The 9,872-nt window shown below is 36.2% G+C and overlaps 1 protein-coding gene across 1 annotated transcript in view; it reads left to right on the top strand.

Moving 5' to 3' along the window:
• Positions 1 to 750: 750 nt before the first annotated feature.
• The window catches only part of LOC115219244 (rhomboid-related protein 2-like), an 88,831-nt gene continuing 79,709 nt past the window's right edge, over positions 751 to 9,872 (top strand). The window contains exon 1 of the mRNA XM_029789392.2: positions 751 to 1,403. Within this exon, the coding sequence (XP_029645252.1) occupies positions 1,332 to 1,403 (72 nt within the window). The 5' untranslated portion in view covers positions 751 to 1,331. The remainder of the gene's footprint in view (positions 1,404 to 9,872) is intronic.

Raw genomic sequence — 9,872 nt, 5'->3', positions numbered from 1 at the left:
TTAGACTTAGCCCTAAATTTTATAAAGCTGAAGGCCGCTTGCTTAAAAAAATAGTACCAAGTCTCTTAAAAATTGAAAACGTGCCTTTCGATAATTTTGCGGTCTCTGTGGATAATAAGGCACCAAGTGCAGCTCGTTTAGCTTAGGCCAAAATCCAGTACTGGTGTTACCATAGCTATAATAGACAGAAGAAGTAAAAAGTTTAACAATATTAAACAGTTACTGTAAACAAACTAGAGATAAGAGAAGGTGATAGCTTGCTAAGATAGATAGATGGATGGACGGACGGATAGAGATAGAGGAATGGATAGAAAGATATATATATATATATATATAGAAAGAGAGAGAGAGAGAGAGAGAGAGAGAGAAGAGAGAGAGAGAGAGTTTGTTTCAAGTGACTGACAACTAACGAGTGTTTACGCGGGCAAAGTGAACTTCAAAATATCTACCTGGAAAAGCGCTCATACTTGTTGCTCATGCGTGACCACATACCTTAATTAACTGTTTGTAATAGCTTAAAGGTTTTACTAATACTATGAAAGACATAAAATTGTATTTACCTTTTTTTGTTTTAATTATATATTTTGTTACTTATAGACACGTTTTATTTTTTTGCATTTCATCATGGGCTAGTGAAGCGAAAATTTTATTTGTAATAAAAGTGTATGTGTGTGCATGTGAATGTGGCGTGTGTGAATGTGGGTGTGGACCTGTGTATGTGTGAGTACATGTGCGCGCGTTTGTATATGCGTATCCACGTTACTTCTCATATCAAGCTGTCTAGTTGCCGTCGGCGCACTTTTATTTTCTCTTCTCTCTCACTCTATAATTTGAACTGCTACTAAGCGACTATAACTTATATCTATCGCTACGTGATGTCTATATATACACATATGCATTCATACTTATCGTGAATTTTTACTTCTGTTCGACATTTATAGTTATATCTATATCAGAAGAAAGAAAAGAGAGAAGAAAGAGACAAATTCTCTTTAAACATCTTAGTTTCTGTATTTTGTTTTAGTATATTTTGCCTTGGAAAACAAATATCTATATTTCATCACTGCGTAAACTTACTTTCATGCACTTCAACCGTACATTTATATGTAAAAGTATACATATTCTTCATACTTATTACTAGTTCTGTGAGGAGTTTTTATGTAAAACAGAAGACGTAGTTATAGTTAGTTATGAAAATATATATTTACATGTATATATTTTCGTGAAACAAAATCCCTATCTTCGGTTTATTTTAATTCGAAAGTTTCATCGGATAATTTACTACTTTTTGTTCGGTTTTTGGTTTTTACTCATTTTGTAACACTGGAACTATGCCGAGACGAATATTTGATAACGATGAAGAAATTGCTCTTCAATCCGAAATTCAGCGAGAATTAGATCGGGTAAGACGAATTATTTATTCATTAATTTATTGCAGACACACTTTTGAAATACATGTATATACAATCGTATGTAGAGATTTACATTTATAAACATAAACATAGATGCATGCAGGGTTAGTCGCACACCTGGGGCGGGGGCGACGCTTGTGTGTGTACGCAAGTTTGTATATTCTTGGGACGGTTCTTGATTCTCTTCTCTTTAGTAGCTGATATTCGTGGAGAGAAACATGCGTGCTACAGTCCCTCCCCCAAGTTCCTTCCCTCAGCTTTATTTGTTTGTGTTAGCAACCCTTTGACAAATTTCAAACGACCGACTCAATTAAAAGGAAAATGTGAAATGAAGAATGTTTGTTGATCTGTCGTAAACTTAAAAGCAACTTTTCGGGGGAGCTTGGAGGGCATCGCTCGTATTAGTTTAGTTCCTGGTGGCGAACAATTTTTTTATATCTGAGGGCAATCCCTGAATTAAATGAAATCTAAATTTGCACCAAAGAAAAATTTATTTAATAAATATAATTACATTTATAAATATAATTACATTTATTGTGAAATGTTGTAATTATAAAAATAACAAAGTTTTCAAAATACTTTTGAAGAATATAAGAACATTAGAATAAACATACAGACTTTCGAAACAGCTAAGTACACTATATAATCAGCATTTTTTTAAAATGCAGAATCTATACTTCTTACCGAAGGCCACAGTGTTGGGCCCCGACGGCCACAACAGGCTCAGAGTCCTTGGTATTATGGCCTTTACTCGGACGCTGGACCTGCAAGAATTAGCAGCTAAATCTGTTTTAAAATGCAGCCCCACCATCGCTAGCCTTTATTTTATCGATATCTTTTTTTACCAATAAACATTACTTCTGTAATTTTTCCCTACCAACCAATTCTAGCGATGACAATGCATGCTTGTGTGTGATTTCTCGAACAATTGCTTCTGCTGTTCGATTTTACTGATTCTCTTATTTTCAGAGCCGTTGAGAAAGGGCGGATGCCATAACCACCCATATCTGATTTCTCATGTTAACGTATCTATCTATTTATGGAAAGACTTCCTCAGAAAAATAAATAAATAAATAAAAAGGGGTATTTGGTGGGGGTACAAAAGGAAGCCTTGCCCTATTTATCTATCGTCAAATAATATACTTACTGATTATGATGTATAACTGATTAAAATGTTACCGTTGGTCTCAAGTGAGTATTGCACTTGGTAATATTGACGGCTTTTCAGAAATGCTAACTTATTGATTAATAAATGATGAGTTATGTATGGGCCTATATAATGAGCAGAACGATGAAAGCAAAAGACAAAACGAGACATGAATTCATAAAAATAACAGAATAGGACGACAACAGAAACATAACAAGACAATATAAAATGTAGATAAAACGTTTGTGTATTGATAAAATCGTTAGGGTGTTGGATAAAATGCCGGCGGAGGTGATGAATATGTACACCACCTGTTTTCGGCGTAACAAAACCCTAACCCTTATCACTAACTTTAAACCCTAACTCTAAATACCGGGTGTACATATTCTTTACTTTCTCCAAAATGCCATGCGATTTTTGAGTCACTCCCCTTTACGTATTGAGTTAAAATCCTGCCGAAGTCGACTTAGTCTGTAATCCCTCCGGGACGATAAAATAAAGTACTTCGTCAAGCATTGAGATCAATATAATCAACTGTTATTTTACCGCAAAATTTTTGGCATTGTTCCCATGTAAGAAATTATTATTATTTCGTGTCTAACGGCGGCGGACTAGTAGAATCGTTTGTATCTTTTCAGGGTTGATAAGATAAAGTACCCATTGAGTACTGGGGTCGATGTAAACGATAGCTCCCCCTCTTCCCAAATTTCATGCCCTCTGCCATGTATAAAAAGAATTACTATTTCGTGTCTACATCCAATCTTTCCATTATTTCACAAATTATTCAGGGTTTGGAGTATCTAGGATTATTTTCTGTGAGACTGGAATGGATTTTCCAGATTAAAAATGTGTTAGTACACTTTGCAGAAAATTTCTTACAGGAGTTTCAACGAGATAGCAGGTGTTGTGACACCCAATACATCCATATAGGAGGCAGGTCGGTGAACAGACCAGTTAATATAGTAAGTGGAAATAAGCTACAAGGCGAGCGGACAGCAGAAGAAATCTTCTGGGGAAGAACGCCCGCCAAGCAAGTGTTTCGGCCCTTAGTTCCCGACACTCGAATGGAGCCGGATTCACTTAAAAATCATGACTCCTAGATGTTCTGCTGTTTTTGAAATGTCACATTTAGTGGGGATTAAACTCGGAACTGTTGGGTTATCTTATTTCCCTGAACTGTGATGTATATCGGCAACATAAAGCTTCAATATTATCATTTAAGTTTGTACCACATTCACAGCTTTGAGCAGCATTGCTCTGTCTATCTATCTATCTATCTGTCTGTCTGTCTGTCAATCAATCAATCAATCAATCAATAATAACATAACTGGTAATTGCACCTTTTTTTAGTATATTAACATAAGCTAATCAGATTTGGTAAAAGACAAACATGAAAATTGATTCTTAATTTTGCATTGGTAATATATATTTTAGTCAAGTGGACAGTGTGTACATCGTAAATTGTGAATTAAAATGTTTTCCGCCTTAGTTGTCAAGTACATTGCGTATGTGTGTTTGTGAGGGAGAGGGCTAAGAAAAAAACCCCCAAAAAACAAACAAACTATAGTTTAAGTACTGCACGGAAACCTATTTATAGAGGGAAATGGGTTTTTAGGGACTATGAGCTCCTTAAAGTTTTTAAAGCGGAGGTTGGGTAAGAGTGGAGCTTGACGCTACAATCCAACCCCACCCACTTGAGCTGAATGTAAAAGAGGGGAACATCGTTTTCCCTGCGTACATCTTCCTTCTCTTATTTCCATCGCGACCTATTTCAGCTGTAGCCACAATTGAAGTAATTGTGTTGATATATTAATTTACAGGTAGCATTAATAACAAAACATCATAACTTTTGCAAGCAGCAGAAAAAAACAAAACAATAACAGTGAGTAGCGTGTTCGCCAATTTCAGGGTAGTAATGCGCGTAGTGTCTGCTACTTTATCTAGTTGTTTGTGAACTAGTTCGTCAGATCAATTTCATAAAAAAAGCTGCACTTTAAATAACAGATTGTGTTAGAAAGTAGCCGAAAATGAAACTTTTGCTAGTATATATATCGTTTTTGGATTTGGTTTGCAAGGTTCTTTATATGAGTTTGTGTGTTGAAGCCTATTCTGTTGTGTCTGGGGAGAGTCATTTTCTTTTTGTGCCTTATAATGTAACACACGCACCGGTAAAATTTCCACTTATTTCTTATATTACATTATGAGGCACAAAAAGAAAATGACTCTCCTCAGACACAACAGTATATATATATATATATATATATATATATATATATACTCTTACTCTTTTACTCTTTTACTTGTTTCAGTCATTTGACTGCGGCCATGCTGGAGCACCGCCAGTACTTATTCTATCGGTCTCTTTTGCCGAACCGCTAAGTGACGGGGACGTAAACACACCAGCATCGGTTGTCAAGCAATGCTAGGGGGACAAACACAGACACAAACACATACACACACACATATATATATACATATATACGACGGGCTTCTTTCAGTTTCCGTCTACCAAATCCACTCACAAGGCATTGGTCGGCCCGGGGCTATAGCAGAAGACTCTTGCCCAAGATGCCACGCAGTGGGACTGAACCCGGAACCATGTGGTTGGTTAGCAAGCTACTTACCACACAGCCACTCCTGCGCCTATATATATATATATAAAATATATATATTGTTTGGGTTTAATGATTGTCTGTAGGGCAGTACAAATATGCTTATTTTATGATTTAGTAGATTTAATAACATTCCTGCTTTTTGTTACAAATTAAAATTCTAAATGAGAAAGCAGCTTTAGTTAAAGAGGTAAAGTTGCTCGCAATTTCGAAAAATAGCGTGACCCGCGATTTGTAGTTTAGTCCGCCAATCTTATTCGTGAGATAAACGTTAAATGCACCCGCCTTATCGTTTTGTATTTCCGCCCGCGAGCCAATGAGGCAACCTCTACGTGTCACTCGACCTGCTAGAAATAGTGAAAAAGAACACGTTAGATAATGTGTTCCTAAGATCCTAGCACATAAGTACAAAAGAAAAAAAAAAAGAAAGCAAGAAAAAGGAGGCGGGTGATCACCGTTGGAATGGATTTTAACCCCCGAGAAAAACAATACATTGAAGCCTATAGTTCATACTAGTGTCGGCAGACCACAGCATAGATAGATTAATATTGAGCCCAGGATCTCAGACGTAAATTTTACCAGAGGAAAAGAGATTACATCAGAAGTGGGTGTGGCTTTCGCTTTCAGAAATTTATGAGGTCTCGATTTGTATCTCTAAGTTGCGAGCATCATACAGGGTGAACTCTACTCTCACTAGATTTGATTGGGCTCCTAGACAAGTGTGTTCTCAATGAACAGGGACCAACATATTCATTGACAGCGAAGCAATGGGCATCAGGAACTGTGAGGGCCCCGGATAACTGATCAGTGTTTCCGATCCTTGAATGAATCCCCTTCTTTGCTGATTACAATGAAGTTGTCACATTCGTATTTTTTATGATGGTTCTATTCGCTGATGTAGTCAAGCTTTTAATGACTTATTCACATATGTTTGACATTCACCAGCGTCCTATTGCGCCAACACTTGTTCTTTAACTGTGTTCTTTAACCCCCGCACCCTAAGTAACTTCCAGCACTTGGAGTTGCCCGCTATTTCTCATTCATGATGATTAAAAAAAAATTGTGTGAACAATTTGAGTGTCTGTCGGAGTATGCACGAGTGTGTGATTCCTTGTTTCTTGCGTTTCTTCACTTCATTTTCCAGGAAAACACTCGGTCCTTAAAAATTTCATTTTCAAGAAAACATTTGTTCCTTATTTCGTTTTTGGATTTGGTTTGCAAGATTCTTTATATGAGTTCGTGTGTTGAAGCCTATTCTGTTGTGTCTGGGGAGAGTCATTTTCTTTTTGTGCCTTATAATGTAACACACCCACCGGTAAAATAAAAAAATATAAAAAATAATGATAAAAAAGAAATAAGTGGAAATTTTACCGGTGAGTGTGTTACATTATAAGGCACAAAAAGAAAATGACTATCCCCAGACACAACAGAATTTGTCCTTAAACATTTTGATTAATTTTTTGGTGGAAAGAAAGATATTTTTATCTTCTGTTGCTTCAATGGGGTTGGCTAAACAGTAAAAAAAACAAACAAAATATTCCAGTTTTTATTCTAATCTTTTAACTTTTTGCATTTCTGCAAATATTTTGCTCTACAAATTTTATTCTCATTTTCTTTTGAATCACATTGCCTTTGTTTCAATAAATTTCGTGAATAATGAAGAATTTAGTAAAATCGTTTTGCATTTCTTAAGGGGTGTGTGGAACATATACTAGCACAACATTTTGATAGGCTTTAATTTAGATCACTTTATGATAGGAAATTTGTATCTTAGAGCCACTGATAGTCTCATGTGGGTTGGTATCAAGAGATAAACAACCTTCACTATGGCAAAAAATTGATGACTTGAAGCAACAAGAGAAAGAATGAATGCAACAAAATAACATGAATGAAGGAAATTGAGTAAAATATCAAGAATTTCAAGAAGGAACTGAATACAAGAAAACCTGAACAAAGAACAGCTATTCAATTTGGGAAATGTTCAGAGAAGGTGACATCAGAGAGGATTTGGTACTTCTACAAAACAATACCTGAAGTAGCAAGATTTTTTAAAATTAATAATAACCTCAATGCTTTGTGTAATTATTATTAAAAAAATCTTCAACATAATAAAACAATAATTATGAAAATATATAAATTTATGCATCAAAAGTTGATGGAATTTCCATGTGGAGTGTTCTGTTATATTAGTGTTATACTATCCTACGAAGTATATCTCAAAGGAAAATTACCACTTGTGAATCAGTGTTAAACAGAATAACACTAAACAAGGTACCAACGTATTGGATTTTCTTGTATATTGTTGTATCGCTATTTGGGTTAGATTAGCTGTTAGCATTGATTAATATTGTACTTTAGTATCAAATAGAATTTATTTTTAGCATCAATCTATTAGGTATTTACATGCTTCTAGTGAAATTGGCTGAGTGCTTATGTGGCATTTTATCTATTTTATTTTCACATGATTTAATTAGAGGAAGTGAAGCAATGCCAAGGATCTTTTTCAGACCCTCATCTGGTTTGGGGTAAAGGTATTATACTTAGACCTGAGATTGGGACCATATACTCCCAAAGAGTAAACTCTACTAAAGGTGCCCAAGGATCAAATAGTGCTATTAAACTTGGTGACAGATTGAAGTTGCCACATGAGTACAGGAACAGTCCCTTTAACAGGCTTCCACATAGTTTCTGTTTACTAAATTTTATTTACAATGCTTTGGTCAACTCAAGGCTAAAATGAAGACACATTTCTAAGGAACTGTGCTGCAGGACTGGACCTCAAGTTATATTGTTGCAAAGTGATTTACTTAATTTCACAGCCATGTTGGTTTCAGCTTGCTAGAAATAGTTGCTAAGTTTCCCTCAAATCATACTCTGTTGCCTTTAAGGACACATTGGATAATATAGTCCAAGGTGGACTTTGCCTGAGGAAAATATGGAATTTTTATAACTGGAAGTCCTTTGTTCACTGGTTTCTTGGGTCAGGATTAATCACAAGTTAAGTATATAACTATGACATAAAGAAATGATTCTGCATTTAGTATGTGTGAGTTCAGTCAGTAGGGATTCAGTAGAGTTTGTTGGGGTAGGGGAAATCTCATTTCATTGGTGCACCCTCTGCGATTATACTTGTATACATTCCTAGGTACATACATGCATATATCCATTTATGTGTCTCTATGGATGCATGCATATGTACATGCATTCATACATATAGTCAGACATACATGCATACATTCATAATTTATACATGCATATATATATATATATATATATATATATGCATATGTACATAAATGCACATTCATACATACATATATTCACACATACAAATGAATATGGGTGCATATACACAAGTCACGCATTTATACATTTTACTCAAATTGATACACTCACAATATACACACATGTATACAACTGTACTCACGCATTCACAAACTTACAGAATATATACATGTGTATCTATACATCTATGCACCCCGCCAAACACACATGCTGAGAATGCTTCTTTCTGGTCTCTTTATCTCCTAGAAATATATTCATTTATCATCATAAACATTTAATGCCATGCTGGCATAGTTTGGGCAGCTTGCAAGGCCAAGGGCCCACACCAGGTTCCATATTCTGTTTTGGTTTGGTTTCTATGGCTGGATGCCCTTCCTAATGCCAACCACTCTACAGAGTATACTGGGCGTCTTTTAAGTGACACCAGCACCCACACCAATGCTTAAGGAGTGGCTGTGTGGTAAGAAGCTTGCATTCCAACCACATGGTTCCAGTTTCATTCTCACTGCATGGCACTGTGGGCAAGTGTCTTCTGCTATAGCCTTAGGCTGACCAAAGCCTTGTGAGTGGATTTGGCTGACAGAGACCGAGAAACTTAAAGAGGCCTGCTGTGTGTGTGTGTGTGTGTGTGTGTGTATATGTATATATATATATATATATATATATATATTTCTTTTATTCTTTTCAATCATTTGACTGCAGCCATGCTGGAGCACCACCTTTTGTCGAATAAATCAACCCCAGGACTTATTTTTTGTAAGCCTAGTACTTATTCCATCGGTCTCTTTTGCCGAACCACTAAGTTATGGGGACATAGACACACCAACACCGGTTGTCAAGTTATGGTGAGAGGACAAACACACACACGCGCACACACACATATATATATACAACAGGCTTCTTTCAGTTTCCGTCTACCATATCCACTCACAAGGTTTTGGTTGGCCTGAGGTTATAAGTAGAAAACACTCGCCCAAGGTGCCATGCAGTGGGACTGAACATGGAACCATGTGGTTGATAAGCAAGGTAGTTACCACACGGCCACTCCTGTTCCTATTTTTATTTGTGTGTGTGTGTTTGTGTTTGTCCCCTACCACTACTTGACAACTGGTGTTGGTGTGTTTACATCCCTGTGACTTAGCAGTTTGGCAAAAAGAACCAATACAACACGTACCAGGCTTAAAAAAATGAAAAGTACTGGGGTTGATTTATTTGACTAAAATTCTTCAAGGTGGTGCCCCAGCATGGCCACAGTCTAATGACAAACAAGTAAAAGAATAAAATATGCACACACACACACACACACACACACACACACACACACACACACACACACACACAAACACACACACACATGTAACCAGTGTGTTTGTGTATGTGTTTAAAAAAACAAGGATACCAAAATAAGCATAGCCT

This window comes from Octopus sinensis, linkage group LG1, assembly GCF_006345805.1.
Source record: "Octopus sinensis linkage group LG1, ASM634580v1, whole genome shotgun sequence".
In the NCBI taxonomy this organism is placed as follows: domain Eukaryota; kingdom Metazoa; phylum Mollusca; class Cephalopoda; order Octopoda; family Octopodidae; genus Octopus; species Octopus sinensis.
Note: the sequence above shows the minus strand (reverse complement) of the source record. Positions and strands in the feature narration are given on the sequence as shown.